Source organism: Strigops habroptila, chromosome 7 (assembly GCF_004027225.2).
Source record: "Strigops habroptila isolate Jane chromosome 7, bStrHab1.2.pri, whole genome shotgun sequence".
Taxonomy (NCBI): Eukaryota; Metazoa; Chordata; class Aves; order Psittaciformes; family Psittacidae; genus Strigops; species Strigops habroptila.
Genome location: NC_044283.2, coordinates 16,564,683 through 16,584,037, shown reverse-complemented (window position 1 = coordinate 16,584,037; position 19,355 = coordinate 16,564,683). Strand labels below are relative to the sequence as shown.

General features: G+C 42.2%; 2 protein-coding genes across 3 annotated transcripts; one reads left to right on the top strand and one right to left on the bottom strand.

Moving 5' to 3' along the window:
- Positions 1-223: 223 nt before the first annotated feature.
- CLRN2 (clarin 2) lies at positions 224-4,918 on the bottom strand. The gene is made up of 3 exons (XM_030493211.2): positions 3,589-4,918; positions 1,715-1,894; positions 224-1,304 (listed from the first exon to the last, which is right to left on the bottom strand). The coding sequence occupies exons 1-3, from the start codon at positions 3,839-3,841 to the stop codon at positions 1,039-1,041; spliced, it is 699 nt and encodes a 232-aa protein (XP_030349071.1). The 5' UTR covers positions 3,842-4,918; the 3' UTR covers positions 224-1,038.
- A 17-nt stretch (positions 4,919-4,935) lies between these two features.
- On the top strand, positions 4,936-17,277 carry QDPR (quinoid dihydropteridine reductase). 2 transcript variants are annotated; one of them, XR_003992415.1, is made up of 8 exons: positions 4,982-5,116; positions 5,224-5,316; positions 6,683-6,779; positions 8,221-8,361; positions 10,845-10,953; positions 12,317-12,400; positions 14,305-14,794; positions 17,267-17,277. XR_003992415.1 is itself a non-coding variant. In XM_030493210.1 (7 exons), exons 1-7 carry the CDS (start codon positions 5,030-5,032, stop codon positions 14,411-14,413), a joined length of 720 nt encoding a protein of 239 aa, XP_030349070.1. In that variant the 5' UTR covers positions 4,936-5,029; the 3' UTR covers positions 14,414-15,141. The 2 variants fall into 2 exon arrangements, 1 of the variants encoding a protein (XP_030349070.1); XM_030493210.1 differs by lacking the exon at positions 17,267-17,277 and having other exon boundaries at positions 4,936-5,116; positions 14,305-15,141.
- The last annotated feature ends 2,078 nt before the right edge of the window (positions 17,278-19,355 follow it).

Below are 19,355 nucleotides of genomic sequence, written 5' to 3'. Positions count from 1 at the left end.
TGGAGTCATGGACCAGGGTAAAGACTGAGTGAAAGCACCAGCAGAATCAGAAAAACGGTGAAGTGAGGGAGCGGTATAAATTAGGAATCTCTTCTTCTGCCTTATTCTAAAGTTGACGTGCTTAATGGCATATTCTTTTCTCTGAAATGTTCATCACTTGTGAGTCAAAACTGGTTGAATGCCTGCCAAAATTATGGTACTTCCTAAGTAACTTTTCCACCCATTTAACCATTTTAATTTATTTTAGTACTGTTTCACCATACATCACTTTTACTTGGTTTCACATAGACATAAGAACTGAAAGGGTTCTGAAGACAATTGATCTGTCTTATTATTGTTTTCCAGGTTATCTAAAAGCAGTTACTTTGATTCTGTTCACTTTACTCCAGAAGCTGCAATGAAACCTTCATCTTGCAGCTAACAGATTTTTTTCATAGTCGACGAGCATCCCATGCACATTACTTTCTCACTTCTTTATTTTGTGGGGTTTGATAATTTCAGTTTGAGAAACATTTCACACATATTTAGCCTGTGCTTCCCCTTAACTTTAGCTTCAGAGATAATGAAGTGTTCTTTTTCGATGCAGTGTAACACCATCAAACATATCTCACACGGCCCTCTCAACGTTTTGCAGGTAATTCTATGAAATTAATTGGCAGATGTCCAGTCTTCCTGTTTTGAAATAAACTTAGAGTATCAAAGATTTGTGATACACATATTTTCTTTCTAAACAAAGATGACACTGGGTTTCAATGAAATTGTATTTCACCTTAGTTTTCTAAAATACCTCAAAATGCAAATCTTCTGAAACCCGTGAGCAGCAGATATTAACTGCAGGTATCGGTCAGTTTGGAGAATAATGGTATTTGTAGCATTTGTTTTTCCCACCCTCCCACACATGTTAATTGCTGGTACAGTAGAATGACATATTTACTCATGTTTATACCAAAATCATCCATCCAAATCAAAAGCTGAAGAGCCAAGAAGCTGTTTGTGTTGTGACAGTTCACTTGACCAAAGTAGTTTTGTGTAGAGTTATTAGTACATGATATCTTCTGCTGTAACATTTGCTTCTTCTGTTTTAGTCTTAATTTTAGGGAAACGAATCCCACTAATGGCTATTAGCAGCAAATTCACTGCATGTGCTGTGGCGCTTGCCACACAAAGCCAAAAAGAGTCTTCAAACCTTTCCTCTAAGACAACAAATTGAAAGACATTTTCCCTAAAACTGGCGATTCTTTCTGTGAGGTGATGAAGTTTCACAGCAGCCATAAAGCTGGTGACGGCGAGTACTAGAAATCCACCTGCAATGAAATGGAAGAAGTGTTGCTGTCAAAACAAGACAGATTTTGGTTGGGCTTCAGAAGGCTTATTGAACACAACAGTGAGTGTGATACAGAGTAGGGATAGGTTTAGGTGTGGCTTAAACACCTTCAAAATGCTTAGTTTTTATTGTATGGCCAAATGTTGTACCAGTGTTGGTGATAAAGTCCTTCTCTCAATGGACTGGCATTCATAGCTCCTGCAAAAAGCTGACTACACACAATAAGCCGAGATGCCACCTGACAGTTCTGTTTCAATAGATGCGAATACACTGCTACTTTCAATTTATTCACAAGTATTTAAGTCAAGGAAATATTTAGAAGGCAAGAGAAGGAACTTTTAACATTGTGTATGAATGTGACTGGTAAAAGATACTGGTAAATGCTGTTACCTGCAATGAAGTTCCAAAGACAAATTCCTGCTGGACCTTTAATAGCCCGGTAAGGAACTTTTATTGCGTTAAGAATGCAGAATCCAAAACTGACCAGAGAAAAGGAAATGGCCACACAGAGGAACATTATAATGGTCACGTGCAGGCCTGTATTCAGCTTTTTCACCATGTGTGGGAAAACTGTCAAGGAAAGAAAAAATCATCTAGTCAGTGTGTGGTTTTTCTTGACAACCATAAACATCACATTGTGCTGGTGCTACAGACTTAAACTATACTTAAACAAGACTATCTTTTACAGAGGTGATCAATTCAGGTAGTTATACACACCTTAGTTCATGATGCTTTATCTGTCACTACATCACAAAAACCAGGGATATTCTACTACAGGATTATCCTTTACACAGGCACTGTGAATAACGACTCAGGCTTAAGTTCTGCTTTATTTATCTAGTTGTGTTAATGTCTTTATCTCTGCTGTAGAATTAATTAGTAATTAATTAATCGGAAAGTTTATTAAATAGTCCAGAAAGCTGTACAGAGATTAAAGGAGATTGGCTACTTTTTTCTCATTCTCTCTGACAGAATAGGGTGAGAGAACTGGTACTGTATTTCTGAATGCCCCAAAGAGGAGCACAGCAGAGCTGGAAGAGCTTTGACCTGATGGCGGGTCTGCCAGCCATTCAAACTCACAGAGTACTTGAGTGTGACTGCTCTGCCCATGTCATGAAGTTGCAGCTGCAGCCAGAGCTTGAGCAAGACTTGGTTATTGTACAAGTGACTAGTCCACATTCATCTCAGCTTAACAACTCGTCGTGCTGATCCAAGTTAAGGTTGCTCTGGTTCTCTTCTCCATTCCCTCTTAAGTCCCACAGTCCTGACTGCCTTCAAGTTTTTAAAGTGGTGCTGTACAGTTGTGTAGTCAGGCATGATCCTACGGGAAACTAATGAGGTTTTTTGGTATGTTCATTTTTTGGCCAGCTTAACTTCCTGAACAACCTCACTGCAACAACTCCCAGAGCCATTGCAAAGGATGGGGTAGGACAGCATTGTTGTGGGCTACACAGGGGATGAGGCTGCAGCAGCTTCAACTTGCATCAGTTTAAGTCGTGGTGGATCTGCACACTGAACAGAAAATCATCAATGAAAAATAACATTTCCATTACAGCACAGGATGTGCAAAACCTGGAAATCACCCAAAGTACAGATCAGTGTCTGAGTGCTTTTGAGACCTCAGGAAAATCTTTTAAGTTAAAAAAATGTAGAAATTCATTCAAATGTATTCCTTTTAAAAGTTCAGTATTTTTTTTCTCTCAAAAGTTATAAGGAAAGAAGGTAAAAATGTCTTCAACACATTAATAAAGTTAGGAGTGTCTGCTGTGGCAGGCAGCTGCATTAGTAGAGGTAGAGAAATGCAGAAATCTGGCCAGCTAAATAAATCTCTACTTCCTAAAGGAACAAAAAGGGGGAGGAGTTCAACAGAGAAGGTGAGGACAGAGGCACAGAGAGATTGCAGAGTAACACTTGACATAAGAAAGTCAGTTAACGGGAAGGTATTAACTCCATTTAATCTCCAAATTACTTTCACTCCCTTCAGAAGACCAAAAGGAAACCCTTAATACACCCTTAGGGATTTCCCCCCCCCCATCTTTATTCCAGGATATAACAGAACACAACCAGTAGAAAAAAGTTAGCCTGAAATGATAGATATTTTACATTTGTACTCAGATCCCAAACCATAAAGACCACAAGAGAGCCACAAAAACAAATTTAATAATAGCAATTTGCATTCTATATGGTCTGTAAACAAAAAGAAAAGAATGTTTTTAAAGTTGAACTAGACATCAGACTAAAGATTCAACCAAAACTGTACTTACTTGTGAACTGGGAGCGCCGCCCGCCCAACCCACACTGCCGAATTTTGCCACCCCGGAAAAGTCCGTAGTAAATTTCTCCAATGAACTTGACCAGCTCTGGATCTGTGGCATTGACCAAATCAGCTCCTGTTTTGCAAAGGATCTTCCCAGTCATCCATTTTGGGGTCCCCATTGCAACAACAATCAGGATAAAAGACACAAAACTTACTAGAGAAGCCAAGGCAAATATAGTCTTTTTAAAACAGCCAGGCATCCTAGTGGTTTCGAGGAATCATCCCCAAGGCCTCTCTGCAGCAGTCAGGCATGTCTGCCATTCTTTCTCATGCTCCAAAATCCACAAATGAAGAGCAGGCGCTTCAAAATACATCTCATTGTATTTTGAAGCTCCAGAAATCAATCTGTACGGTTAAAAATCAAATGAAAAATGTATTTTGCTGCGACAACATCCTGAAATGGTTGCAAGGAACAGCTTCATTGCACTGTAGCGCGATGATGCTTGATTCTGCGGAAAGTAATCCTATATCTATTGCCTGGCTAAGGTTTCATCAGCGGTTTAATTGTCCTGCTCAAATGACATCTAGTTCTTTACTGTCACCTCATGGGAAGCAAATGAGCAGGATCCGGGTTTTTAGACTGTTTAAAACCGTGGGTAATTAGCTATGTGCATGGGGCAAAGGATTAAACCAGGTAATTCGGCAGCAGGGTTCTGCGGGCGCCTCAGCCGAGCGGAGCCGCCTGCTCCCTGCCGCCCGCCTGTACATGTCAGTGCTGGGAGGGGAGCCCTCCCCTGTCCCGGCCTGCCGGCGGTGTGAGCCACATCACGGGTGCTCCGCGGTACTGCACGTACGGACCCCCCGCACCCACACGCAGCTCCCGCCGCCCGAGGGGACTGAGCCAAGCCGCGTAATCCAAGATACAGGCGCGGCCCGGGGGTGCTGAACAAGCCCGCTCGTAATTGCCTGCACTTCTATGATTACGCTACTCCAGCCCTGCAGGGACCTCTGCAACCGCTGATTAATTAATTAATCAATTAATCCTGGCGGTAACACAGCTCGTCGCTGGAGCTCAGGCTGGGAGGGGCGGATTGGGGGCCGCCTTGGCCAGCGAGCCGTGAGGGTGGGTGCCCACTCGCAACACGCCGCCCCGAAGGTGGGGGATTTCCTGAGGTAGAAGTCTCTGAGCGGCACCACCGCAGTCCCGGGGCGCGCTGGGGTTCCTCTGAGGCACCGCGATTCCTCCTCCCCCCGGCTCCGGCACGGCCCCGGAACGGCAGCAGTGGGAGGATGCTTCTCCCCCCACGCCCCGCCATCGCCATCGGCGCTGAGCGCTGCCACCCCGCACCCGCAGCCCGCATGCGCAGGCGGCGCCGGCTGGGCCCTCAGGCGGGGCGCAGTGAAGCCGTGACGGAGGCAGAGCGGGGTGGGCTGGGCTGGCAGCGAGCATGGCGGTGGCGGGCAGGGTGCTGGTGTACGGGGGCAGAGGCGCGCTGGGGTCCCAGTGCGTGCGGTACTTCAAGTCCAGGGACTGGGTAAGCGCCGGCCGGGTGGGAGGTGGTGAGGTGGGGGGTGCTCCCGGTCGCAGGGCAGCGTGAGGCGGTTCGGCGGCCGGCCGCTAACGCGCTGCTCTCTCTGGCAGTGGGTGGCCAGCATCGACCTGGCGGAGAACGAGGACGCCAGCGCCAGCGTGGTGGTGAGGGCGACCGACTCCTTCCCCGAGCAGGCCGAGCAGGTGGGTCGGTGCGGGGCGGCCGCTGCCCGGGAGGCCTGAGGCGGCGGCGAGGAGCGGCCAGCCGCTCCTTCGTGCTCTCATCCGTGTGCCCTGCCCGCTGCTGCGGCAGCAGGGAGCGAGGCGGTTGTGGGGATGGGTCTGGACTGGAGCAAGGAGCAGCCGCTGTGGGCTAAGGGGCGTACCGGTGGCGGTACCCTTAACCCGGAGATCTTTACATCTTATTTCTGCTTTCTGTTTTATTATTTGTAATTCAACTGCATGCGTGAATATGCAGAAAGAGCTTGATCTGAGATTTTGGAGGGTCAGCACATAATGCAGTTTTGCATTACTTTTGGTCACTTGAAAAGTTGCAGACTGAATCAGGCGAGTGTAATGAAAGTGGATTTGGACACCTTAAAATGCAACAATGCTTCTCTCGAATGTCCTGAATCTTAAATGCATTGCTTGTAGGTAAGGAGATAGACTCAAAGCATGCAAACTCTTAAGTCCCGATGGGATCAATAGAGAATACGCTGGTTTCCACAAAGGTAAACCCAAGCTAGCCTAAAAACTGTTGTGCTTCATTCTCAAGAGGTGGGATTTATTTTTTTATTTGTAACTTTTGAATCTTTTTTTCTTATTGATATGTGGAACCATTAGCCAGTGTTTTCTTTATATCTGCCAGTTCTTAAGGCTTTTGAAGAGTAATGAAGAGTTCGTAACGTATTTTTCAATGCTCAACTATTGTGAAAAATAGTGGATATTTTTCTTTGTTGAGGGATGGGTGGTTTACTTTTCACTTTGGCAGAGAAAATTGATAGGCAACACATTTATTGCCAACTGTGAGGTCTTATATTTGAAAGTGAAAAATATACTGGATATTTAAAAGTATACAAACATAAATTTAGGTGCCAGACTGGAACTGATGATTGTAGTCTAGATAGAAGCATTAAGAAGGCTAATCTTCAGTTGTTCATTTCTTGCACTATCATCAAAAGTGACACCAGTAGCCCTTGTCAGACCTGGAGTTTAATTTTCCATGTTAAACAGCACCATGCCCAGAGAAGAACCTGTCAAAAAGTAATTCACAAATAAAAAATGTTAATGATACAGGTAAGGGTCAGATCTTTTCAGTCTAGCTGAAATCAGTTATTTCCAGTGCCATCATGCACTGTGCGATCTGACCTTCATCCATCTGACTTTCATCTGTAGTTATCTTTCAGCACAATTACTTTGAGTTCGTATAGGTCATAAATGTTAATTTTATGCAGCTGTTTAAATTGCTGTGTGTTGTGTTACTTGGCTAAAAAGTGGGGAAGTCTTGACAATTACTCTTGTGCCTTACTGGTCCAGTGTTTTTAATCTGTCTTTGTTCTGTGTATTGTAGGTAACAGCAGAAGTTGGAAAACTCCTTGGTGAAGAAAAGGTGGATGCAATCTTGTGTGTAGCAGGAGGGTGGGCTGGAGGCAGCGCCAAAGCTAAATGTAAGCCTTTGGTGCACGCATGTCATAAACACATGAACAAAATCTGAGAGGAATCCTTAAAAAATCATGGTAATAATGATATTTGAGATCATCTTCCCAAGTCCAGAAGAGGACTCGAGCATAAAAGTACAGCATGGCTCAGTCACAATGCTGCTTAGTGCTTCTCTGAAGTTTTGCTGTTAAATTTGCACAGCACTTGGTGTTCTCAGTAATACCTCTTGATGTGCCCATTTTCACTGAAACATCTATATGCACTTCATGCAGGAGTTCAGTATTACTAGCTATGAACTAACTTCTGCCGAGGTTACCTGTGTTGGGCAAGTTACGTAAAACAGTGGCTGGGCAGAAACATCAGTGTTGTTTCCCAGTTCGTTGCTATATGCATAAAAGCTCAGTTGCCTCCTGCAGTTCTCTGAGCTATTGCTGTGCAATACAGTGTTGGAAGGGGCTGTCTAATGGCCTGAGATCATGCTACAGAAAAAAAGCCATCTGTTAAAAAAACCCACAAACTTGTAGACATGGAATATTCAGAATGAAATTTTATACTTTACCCACTAGTGTAGAAATACAAGTTAAAAAATAGTCTTGTTTCTGTCTGGAGGAAATCTGGTGAAATGTGTCCTTTTCTTCCCCCTTCCAGTACGGACATTAAAGGCAAAGATTTCTTTTTGAAGAGAGGCAAGATAGAAAGGCATATGTGCTTAGACTACAGCTGCATTATGTTAGGTTGTTAGCTTAAATAAGCTATTTTATCATAACCATGATTTATAGTGATGGTGTCGATAGGGTAGTAAGGTATCTTGGAACCCTGGTAGGCTGCCTTATCAGGGATTGCACTCCAGTACATAGGTGCACTGGAACACTCACTTGGTACAGTACAGATGCGTGTGTCTTCTGAATTCCGTGCCAGTGTAGTACTGTGAGGCAGACAGGTTGTTTCTTGGTTTATGAAGTAATCTGGCGATGGGAAATACTTTTTTGTTGTCTCTTGGGGTCTTCTGTCTGCATACTAATGGAGTATAGCTCTTTAGCAGTAAGTGAGGAAGTTATGAAAAGAGTCAGATCATGCTACTACAAGGTGGGATGAGGCTAATGTGAGAGTTTTGAGATCCTTGACACAGATTGAAGCAACCTTACAGGAGTTTCAAGAACTTAGAAATCTGAACCATAATGGAGAGGTAATGGAACTATCTTGTGTGTTTGCTTTTTATTTCTGGTGGTGGGAAAGCAGATAATTGTCTAGAATATATGCTGTAGAGCTGGGACTTGGAGCCCAACGAGAAGGGCGATACAGAAGACATAAATCAGTATTTTAGCCGATGTGGAAGTAGAAAATGGTAGAAAGCATGTTTTCATAGTCCTGTTGCATTCTGCCAGTAAGGACATTAGAGTTAGGAGTCTTCTATCTTTTAGTTGATTTCACTAATTCTCTTCCAATCAGCGTTATACAAAAACTGTGATCTGATGTGGAAGCAGAGTGTTTGGACATCGACTATTTCCAGCCATCTAGCCACAAAACATCTGAAAGAAGGCGGCCTCTTGACTTTGACAGGAGCTCAAGCTGCTTTGTCTGGAACCTCAGGTAAAATGCAACACGTGGTAACTGCTGGGACATCAGCAGTTACAGTTGTCTGTTGGTGTGAGCATTCTTGTCTGTGAAGCAACAATTTGACTCCCCAGTTTCTTGACATCTAGTATGAGTGCAAGATTGCTGCTAAAACACTGAAGTGTACTTTTACAGGTAGCAGTACTGAATCTCTGACACTGGAGTGCAAACAGATAGAATCTGTATTTAAATAACATCCGTGACGATGGTGAAATGTACTTGGCTAATATGTGATACAGTAAAAAAAATTTGGAAAATAATGAAAAATAGAGGAACAGCAAGCTGTAAAGATAATCACAGAATCACAGAATGGTTGGGGTTGTAAGGGACCTTAATGCTCATCCAGTTCCAATCACTCTGCCATGGGCAGGAACACCTTCCCCTAGACCAGGTTACTCAAAGCTCTGTGCAAACTAGCCTTGAACGCTGCCAGGGATGGGACATCCACAGCTTCTTTGGGCAACCTGTTCCAGTGCCTTAAATAAAGTAAAATGTCCTGTTTGTGTTCTGAAAGGCAGAGTCCTTAGTTGCCCAATTTTTCCATTGGCAATGACTCAGCTAATTCTCTTAACTCTGTTTGTCCTGTTTGTGTTCTGTTTCCCATCTGCCTTTGCTTCAGACATAGGTAAGCTTGTTGACCTTCAGCTTTGCCATCTGCTAGCTATTTAATACAAACTTTATTGGGTTTTTCATCTCGCTCCTCGCCAGGTTGGTCTGCATGGAGGAAGAAATCTGGGAGCAATTTAACATCAAAACAAAGCAGCACTGACACAAGCCCACAGGCAGGGAGTGGAAAGGTTTTGAGACAAATACTCTCATTTCCCAATCTTTTATTAGTGTGACTTCAATGATATTTTCATGAGACATAGATACTAAAATTTCAAAACATCCATTTTATGAACATCCCTGAAGGCTAAGTCTGAAACTCTTTGGGGAAAAATATGCTATGTTTTCTAGTTAGTGGTTTATCTTGTATGCTTACAGCTGCTTCTGGCACAGTCAGAAGATAAAAGGCTTATGAGAATAAGCAGATGCATAATTTACAGTGTACTGCTGCTGACCATGTACAAATGAAAAAACATGAACTCCAGCAAACGTTCCTGTTTCTTATTCGGGTAGTTTTGGGGGGGTAGGGACCACAGCACAGGGAACAGTGATTTGCTTTCATGTTCTGAACTAGCTGGTTTCAACTAGTCTGGATTTTTTCCTGAAAAACACAGCAGTGCTTTGGGCAAACACATGCAACTCATTAACATCAGGAAGAATTGGGAAAGAGTTGTTACTCAACTTTTGCAAATAGGACTTGAGGCTTGTTACTACAGCCCTTATGGAAGGAGTAATCTTTTTCTTGTTTGCTATTAGTGTGATTTTTCTTTTCGTGTGTGAAAATGTTGACTCGCATAATGCGAACTGGAGAATACTGAAAATCACAGTTACAGAAGCAGTCTGACAGTGGTGGCTAAGAAATGTAGAAGCATGAACAGGTTTAAGAAGACTTGGAATGTTTGGTTTAGGCAGAACAAGAGGGGAATGCCATAGAGATGCAAGTATCTTTATTGTAACAATAATACAAGTTTGCTCTTGCTGCCCATGATTCTCCTAATAAAAATGGATGCTATGTTATATCCAATTGGATATAGTGGGGACACTTCTAAAATGTAAAGTTACATTTGTAAATTTGATCCAAAATACTTTCTCAGGAACACTGGAAAGAGATTGTGTGGTTATATAGATGGGTAGAAAGGCATCCAGTTGTGGTAGACAAAATGCATTTATGTTTTCTTATGTGCTTAATCTGTGTCTGGGCTGCTTGGCAGAACATACCATGAGACACAGACCTGTAGCACCCTGATTGTCCAGATCTTTACCCAACCAGTGTGCCTTATGTCCTCATTCCTATTGCTCTTACACTGCTAAGTACTGTCTGCCTAGAAAGCAGCAGTGTTCAGGAAGAAGTTGCTTTACACACAGGTTATTTTCTCCCATGATGGGTAGGGAGGTGTTGTAGCTTTCTCCAAAAGGCCTGTCAGATTTGGGATGCTGACCAAGTGAATTACAGTTCTGGAGAGAAGTGAGCTGTATCTGTTTGGGTCAAGACCTGCAAATACCTTAGTCATAGGATGAAAATGAATGGATGATTGCCTCTAGTAAAGTACATTTGGGTACATTAGCTTACTGCTTAACTCTGTAAGCTGCTAATTTCTATGGTGCTGAGTAAACTGAGTACTGTGATGCTTCCTGGATGCCTAGTAAGAACTTCTTGTTTTTTCCTTTTATGTATATTTTTTTTTCATTTTAATATGTATGTTTTGATACGTTTTAAAAATCTGATTCTGTTCTGGCTGTGGTAAGTGGTCTTAAACTTCATATTCATCAGACAGTCTGAGTTTTTATCAAACTACTGATGGCATTGAAAGCTGTATTGATTGTGCTTTAATTTGCCTGTTTTTAATTGTCAGGGATGATTGGCTATGGCATGGCTAAAGGAGCAGTGCATCAGCTGTGTCAGAGTTTAGCAGGTCCCAATAGTGGCTTGCCGTCTGGGTCTGCTGCAGTTGCCATTTTACCGTAAGTGATTGTGCAGTTGCTTCTGCGTTGTTTTATTTAATTACTGCTGTAACCTGGAGTGACATGGATGTGCTTGTGATGTCCTGTTCACAGGGCACAAACAGCTTCTCACACCTACTCACGGCTTCATGCAAGTTACCCTGAAGATGATCAAGTTTTTTCCCTTTCCTTTGCAGAACGGTAGTGGATGTTAGGATCGAGATTTGATTCGCTTTTAACCAGTTCAACCGTAGCCATTCATTAACATGGGGTTTCTTAATTTTTCTTTCCCAATACAGACAGAACTCTGAAAATGAGATGAGCTGTTCAGCACTGTTGTAGATTGAACCATGTGATGATAGTAAAGGGTAAATAATAAAGCAAAGGATTGCTTGACAAGTTTTGACTTGGTTAAAGATGCTTCATAAGGTGCTGCATATCTATGCTCAGTAAAATTAGATGATTTTGGGGATATGTGAAAACAGGAAGTTTAGCTTTTATTTTCCTGTCACAGCTTTCTTTTTGATGAGGAAAGCTAGAAAAGTGACTAGCCTAGTAGGTCTTCACTCTGTCTGAATTCAGCAATTCTGTTGCCAAAATGAAGAGTGTTTTTCTTCCCGGGTCCGTCTCTAGTTCAGGACCAAAAACTCCTAAAGAGTTCTATACAGGGATTTGGAACGCTATCTGAATTCTCCCTGCTTTGTTTTCCTGATACACACACTGTTCAGGTCAGAGAGTAATGACATTAAAAGTGGTTGGATAATTGACATCACCTTCTGCAGAGCTGTACAGACAGGCAGACACCAAGATCACTGGACTCTTGGGTGTTCTGCATTTGCGTGCTTCTCCTGCAAAACTGGTTTTGAGTAAAGTTTTGAGAGAGTGATGATACCTTGGATTGTCAACAGTATTTTGGGGAGGGAGTTGTGAAAAGTTCACTCCTATATCATTGTATGTAGCATAAATATGTATCATCAAAGTCAAAGCTTCCTATGCTTGTGCACTTCACCTCTGCATTTGCAGCTGGCATGAGGCTCTGTGAAAGCGTGGCTGTACTGCGCATGTGCTGTGCAGTACACCTGAACAAGCACGTTGCTGCTGTTTCCTGTCTGCAGGAGAGAGACTAGAAGGGAGCTGTCGACTGAGTGATTGCCCTAATGGGTTGGATGTCATCAGCAAGCCAGGAAAGTGAGGGCTTGTAGGTTGGAGCCTTTGGTATACATTGAAACTGATTGCTGTATGTTCTTAGCACTTGGAGGATGCAGGGGAAATCCATACCACGTGGTCTAAAAGGCAAGCATATGTTACAGCACTGAATAGAAGCAGGTGGCACTCATCAGAAACATGATGTATAAATAAAAGGCTTATCTTTTTTTAATCACAGGGTTACCTTAGATACACCAGCAAACAGGAAATCAATGCCTGACGCAGATTTCAGCTCCTGGACACCCTTAGACTTCATTACTGAGTGAGTATCCATGTGGTAACTAAGCGATTCCTCACTGTCCCTTTTGCTGCTGCATCTTATTGCGAGTTCTCTCTAAATAGCAGTCTTGGATTTGGGTGACTTTTTACTCCCATCATCTCATTGTGTATGTTTCTCAGTCACGTTGGGTTTATTGCATAGGCTTCTTAACTGGAGAAAATCAGCCCAGCTATGTCGACTGCAGCATCTCTACACCAGTTATTCCAACAAGGGAGATAGCCTTAAGCAGTTGGAGGCCACAGAACCTCATAAAGCCTGTAGACAAATTAAATTGCAGACAGCAGATGCAAAAGACAATAGTTTGGCTTAAAGGTAGACTACAAATAGGCATGGAAACCTTGGGATTTGGGTTTTTTCTGTTAAACACTCTGTGCCTGGTCTGTGGTGTGTTATTTCACTTCTCAGCTGGCAAAATTCCTGCTCTTGTTTAGAAAAATTTAGTCAAGATGTTTGTTTCTTTTTATTTTTTCCATCATCCACAAAGGCTTGTCCTGAATGTTGTTGCAAAATGCTGAGATTCCAACTGTAGTTTGCGTAAGAGCAGGCTGGGATTGCCCTGCTCACTGTGTGTCACTCGGTTAGAGAGGGTGCAGCATGAGTGCCGCTTTCTGAGCTGTGATGGGGAGGAAGAGAGATCCTGCTGAGGGTGAGCTGGCAAAAGAAAGAAAATACACAGTGAGGAAAACCGAACATGAATCTACATTCATACGTTGTAAAGGGCTTTACTCTTACACTTTTTAAAGTCTTTTAGAGCTGGCACTGAAATTGCATTTGCCTATTGCTAGTTGTTCAGAGAGTAGTTTGGTTCTGACATTAGATTTCCCTTTGTTTTTTTTGTGACTTTTTAAAGTTAGAGTGGGAAATGGTTTTGTTGTGAGCAGCCTGTGCAGCTGTTTGATGTGGTTCTTTAAAAGGCCTCATCAATTGAGTTGGCCTAAAAATGTTTAAAAAAAGATCTTTTATTTATTGGGCTTAACCAGATGTTGTGGTTTTACAAATGCCTTTTTTAAATTTTTAAGTATTTTTTCCATATGGAAGAACTAGGTTGATTGTTTTGGTTTGTTTCTTGAGTTCTAATCCCCAAACTTTTAAATTCAGTTTTGAAAACGGAGAATCTCACTGGCTGTGGAAGAAAAATGTGATGTTAAGTGTTGGTAACGTCTGCATCTTGGGAAGGAGGCAGGAAATCTTTTCCTACAGGACACTTCAATGTTGTGCCATTGTGTCAGATGGCAGGACGTTCCAATGTGGCAGTTGCTGTGTCTGCAATGTTGGAAGGGTTGATGGACCTGAAAAATACACTGTGCTTTCTGTATTATATTTTGAGTAAGGAGTTTGTGTTACATCTTGGTAGGGAGTGTTCTGGTGTGTTACCTGAATGAGTCCATCTTACTTTGTGCTACTTTGGATGTCTTAAGGCTTGCTGTGCTTCTGCTGAGACCAGTTAAATATCTAAATATTACAGTGGCCTGTAGGCAGAGTAGTGAGTTTAGCAACTCTATTATAGCCATAAATGCTATAAAGGCAACTTAAAGAGCTGCTCCTTCCCTTTGTCAGTATTTGTTTTTGAACTTGGAAATAACTCACCTCTTTGGCTTGCCACTTGGACATTCTAAGCTCCTGGCCTTTTCTTTTGAGATGTTGTGAAAATCCTGTGTGAGCACTGTAAAGCCCTACAGATTTCTCTGGGCTTCTGGCCACTTCTGAGGGTCTGAATCCAGTGACGGCACTGCTAGTTCACAGTGTACATGGAAATCACCAGAGAGGGCAACAGGAGGAGAAGTAAAAGTAATAGGCTTTTATTTTATGCTTCCCATCAGTGTACCTGATAGTAGTATTTTTTTTTCCTCTTCCTCACCCTGTTTTATCCATTTATTTCAAAACAGAACCTTTTACAACTGGATAACAGGAAAGAATCGACCAAACTCAGGGAGCCTAATCCAGGTGGTGACTACAGGAGGGAAGACTGAACTAGTTGCTGCAGCACATCTTTGATGTCAGCCTCTTAAGGTGGTGGAACTTCAGCAAAGGAGAAGCTATGGGAAGTCTATGTGCCACTGTAATTTGGGTGATCTTCTGTATCCAGTAGTTATGTCGTTAATGGAACCAGATTTCAAGTAATATTTCTGTGCTGCCAGTGTGAGCTATCATAATTTGTTTACCAACAAGTATCAAGTATTTGTCTCTAAATGAAAGTTGCAGGCTTGAAAGTCTGTGCATATCCTAATTCTCAGCATTATATGTCGACTTACTTGTTTTCTCTGAAATGGGAACTGTGCTTAATTATGTCATGTAATCACATCGTAATGGTTGGCTTTTTTTCTTGGTTAGTAAGTGTTCCAGGCAACTTCCTGTGAATCTTCCAGTAGTCTGTCTGTGTTGGAGAATATATCCCTCCCCCTACATAGTGTTGGCTGTAACTGCAGGAAACACTGCAGAAACACACCAGTCCTTGTCTGGTAACATTTTTCTTGTCAATGTTTCACTTGCATTAATGGAACTGTATGGAGATTACGCACTTGAGAAGGAGTTTCTAATTTGCCTTACAGTTTATAAGCTGCTGTCAGTCATTCTGTCAAATGATTAGTATGTCTTTGTGTTAGTCATGATGGTTCTTTACTCTTCCAAGAAGCAAAGTGCTGTAAAGAAGTACTAGAAAAAACATATACACACTTCTATTTGAATATGGAACTTTTTGTGCTAAATAAATATATATTGTTTTATGTGCTGGGCTGTCTCCATCACTGTAACCTAAATATCTGGGTAACATTTTAACCAGTGTAACTGAACTTGCAGTTTGGTTATGGCGGGGGACTTTTCACTTACTTCCTTCCTTCTGAGCATGCTGCACAGAACACATTTCTGTGGTAGAGGTGCACAAGAGCTACAAGCCATGCACAGAGACAGGCCTTCAGCTGGAGCAGGTGTTACCTTTAATCCAGCTACATTGCACGGAAAAACAGTTTGGTTGCACAGTGGAAGTATTGCCTAGTCTGAGGATAGACTCACATGGAACCAGGACTGTCAGATTTTTTTGAGCATCTTGAAAACAGCCGGATATGCAAAGTTGTATGTACAGTCTCTCTATGCACTTTTTTTATGGTATTAACTTCAGGGTTAAGGATTTACCATCATGAGTCAGGAAATCTTTCCCTTCTTTCCACTAGGAAAAGCTGACGTGTCCTTGTCAGTTTTACCATGGTCATATGGTTGCATGATTGCTTCATTTGAATCGCTGTCCCTTTACTCACTTTGTTTTGCTGGTTGCAAAGGTGTAAGGGTAATTTTTATGTCCTGTCAAACCAGTCAAGAACTGTCAATTCATGGAGCTGCTTTGGATTTTAACAGAAGACTGGCAATTTTGCTATTTGACCAGCGATTCCTACAGGCTGAGAGTACAGACAAAAGCTGCGAGGCACTGATAAGGAATGAAGCACTAAGGTGTTACTCGGTTATCCTGGAAAAGGGAAGAACTGTCCTACTACAAGCTTACATGACTGAAAGGCTTCCCTTTGCTAAGCTAGTTGAATTTCCAAGTTGCATTCAAGTCACTGTGTTATGTTGTCTTTCAAACATCAATCGAATTGTGTTTCAGAAGCTGCCTGAACTGCAGATCAAACTCTTGAATGGTGAAGGGAGCACAGCTGGGATCCCAGATGTGCATTATACAGCTGGGTATGAGCACAGGGCCGAGGACCTGGCAGGCTGTGTGGCTCGTGGGTAGTTTTGCAGAGCTTGCTGTGGAAGAAGATGGTAACACAGCAAATAGGACTAAGACGAGCAGAGACTCTTATTTGCCACGAGCTGCAGAGGATTTGCATCTTTTAAAGGTTATGTGGGCATACCCAGACCTTAATGTTGCTATTAATAATGGAAAGAGGAAAGAGGGAAACCAGATTTAAAGTTTGGTAGAGAACAGAGGGTCAGAAAAAGATGAGGTATGATGGGTGCATTTCAGGAGCTAGATTGATTCCTTCTTTTTCACTGGAAAGACCTGATGGTCCTGTAGGAAAAACATGAGGCAAATCTGTGGTTCTGACCTAGATGCTTTAGGTTTGCTCTGCCACAGCTCTGGTTGTGTCAAGCAGAGATATGGCCTTGAAAACGGGAAGTGTCCACACTGTGCACAAACACACACCTGGAGACTGCAGGACTGTCATGAAGATTTCCACAGAATGGTTTGGGTTGAAAGGGACATATGGAAATCATCTAGTCCACTCCCTTGCCATGGGCAGGGACAGCTCAGTGTGTGTTACAGAAATACCTGATAAATTTCCATTCTGGTGTTGCTAAGAACCCCAGAATTGTTCAGTGTATTTTGCTATTTATATGGTACCATCAACAGCAATGTAATACTGTGGAAGCAAGAAGTTTATTCTCATTTAAGAAATGCAACGCTTATTAATTTCTTACATATGTTGAGTGGCTGAATTTAATTTATTTAAGCAGGTGGTTTTTGTTTTTTTTCTTTAGGACTGTACAACTGGTAGCATATTAAAAAATCCACATGCATGGAGCCCATTTAGTGAGGCACTTTTCTATACAACCTTCTTTTGAAGGTGCATACTGCTGTTCACTAAAGAAAAAGATGAAGTGGGGTCTGGGGAAAAATAAACAAGTCATCTCACAGAGATCACTCCTGCTCTCACACTAAGCCCTTTGTGCTTGGTGTTTTGGCTTTCACAGGTCTACCCATAGTCCTAGAAAAGGGTTCCAGACCTGAGCCAAGGTGCCTTTGAAAAGATGGTGCAATTAAATGGTACATCCGTAGGCGCATGGGTACTTACCCCAGACAGGGGTGGCTGTTACACATGGGATCAGATACGAGCCTGCAGAGACAAGACACAGCTTTGTCAGAATGCCGTGGCAGCTGGAACAGGCCTGCTCTGTAGGGGTGGTTTTTTCTCCTACAGATTTAGAAACAGTAGATTTTAATAAAGCACAAATAAGTATGAAAGAGACTTGTACAGTAGAATATTGGTCCTACCATTACAAATCCACAGACCTCTGAATACTGGGCAGGACACTGGTTTTGGCATTTCAGGTGTAAGTGGGTGCGAACCTGAGCTGCTGCTCGGCCCAAGGCCGCTGTCCTCTGAAGCCTGACCCATGTGCCACCCTGTTGCTTTGCAGAACCTTAAGTGCATCGCATGACTGAGTCTGAAATGTTCTCAGATTTCATTGTGAAGTGAAATCCATGTATTTTACCAACAGCTTTAATTAGTTTTTCAAAGTTACATTTTTATGGGAAAATTAGTTTTCTGCCAATTAGCTAATACTAATTCCCACAAAATGAAGGTTTAAATTTATGCTCTGCGCCCAAGGAAAACAGACGGAATGGCTTCCAAGTATGAAGGTAGCTGAGTCATTCAGCAGTTGCAGTTCTACATTAACCCATAATGGCACTTTGAAACCTTTTGTTGGAATAACTCATTATGCTAAACAAGCACGATTTTTTTAATAGTGGAATGAAAACCACCACCACAACAAAAAATAACATTTATTATCCTGTTCCTTTTTCTTTGTATTGGCTCACTGGAAGAAAACAGATGGGGAATGTAATAGCACGGGGAGATGCTTCAGACTAACCCTTGCAGTGTTGGAACAAGGTGAGAAGTAGGCAGACATCTGAAAAACATTGCAGAAGTCAACAGCAAATGTGACTTGAGATTTAGATCCCTGTCAGACACTGTCAATCTTGCACTTCCTGAAACACCACATCCTAAAGGATTTGCTTTATAAATACGGCTGGTCTCCTCACTGTGAGGACTCCTCGGGGATATGATCACATATTCCAGAGGAGTTGAGGCTGATCTCCAGGAATGCCGGCAGAGGGCAGAGGCTGCCAATACATGGGAGAGATTTCTCTACTGCCAGGAATATGTAACTATGTCCTCTTTGCAGCGAGGATTTCAATTGTGCCACAGCCTCTACTGAGAGGCTCATTCCCCTTTCTTGCTGTGTTGCCCACAATCCAAGCTTTCTGCCCTTCCCTATACCAAGCACATGCAGCCGATTACATATATATTTACATACCACATCCAGAAACTGTTCCATCTGTTTCAAAGAACACAAAACAAAACCCAACACCACAACCAACACCACCACCACACACACACAAAACAACAAATAAAGAAGCCAAGGCTGTGAAGGGAGTCCCGCAGCAGGGTGTAGCTGTGTTATCAGTAAGTGGATTGTCAATCAATAGTCTGTAACAAACTTTAAGGGCTCGAACACAATAGGAAGGGAAACTGATTATTTAACTTCTGTATTGCACGTAAGGATTACAAGAATTTCTTAGTCCAACCAGAAGAACCAGCCTCTATTCAGACCAGACTGGTATTAACAAAGAGATGGAATTTGGAGACATAAAAATTAATTACTGTGGGGTTTTGAATGTGAAAGTCTTAACTCCTTTGCCTGTGAAATGAAGGAATAGATAATATTAAAGTGATATTTAGGAGGGAAGGAGAAGTAACAAGCCACATGCCTGTCGTTTCTATAGTTTAATATTCATTATCCAGTGCCTCCTGTAGATATGAACTGCAGCACTAATCACAGTATTTTCCTTGTATGAACTTCCTCTTAAATACTGTTATTAAGTACGTATTAGGACATTCTTACAAATAAAGAAGTATCAAAAAACCTTAAGCTTTGAGTCCCTGGTTTCTGCTCCTGCTTTGGCTGCTGGTCTGCCGGAAGACTTTGTATATATCTCTGCATCCGTGCTTCATATCCCAATATATGAGACCATTTAGAAGTGCTTTGAGATCTACTGATGAAAATCAGAACGTTAAGAATGAAATACAATTATCTCTCTGTGAGTGCAATAATAGAAACTGAAAATACCTCTTTTGTCATCGCTTTCATTGAAACTAATGTAAAATTGCGACCACAAGCAAAAGTCCTGTCACTTTGCTACCAGCCATATTCAGTG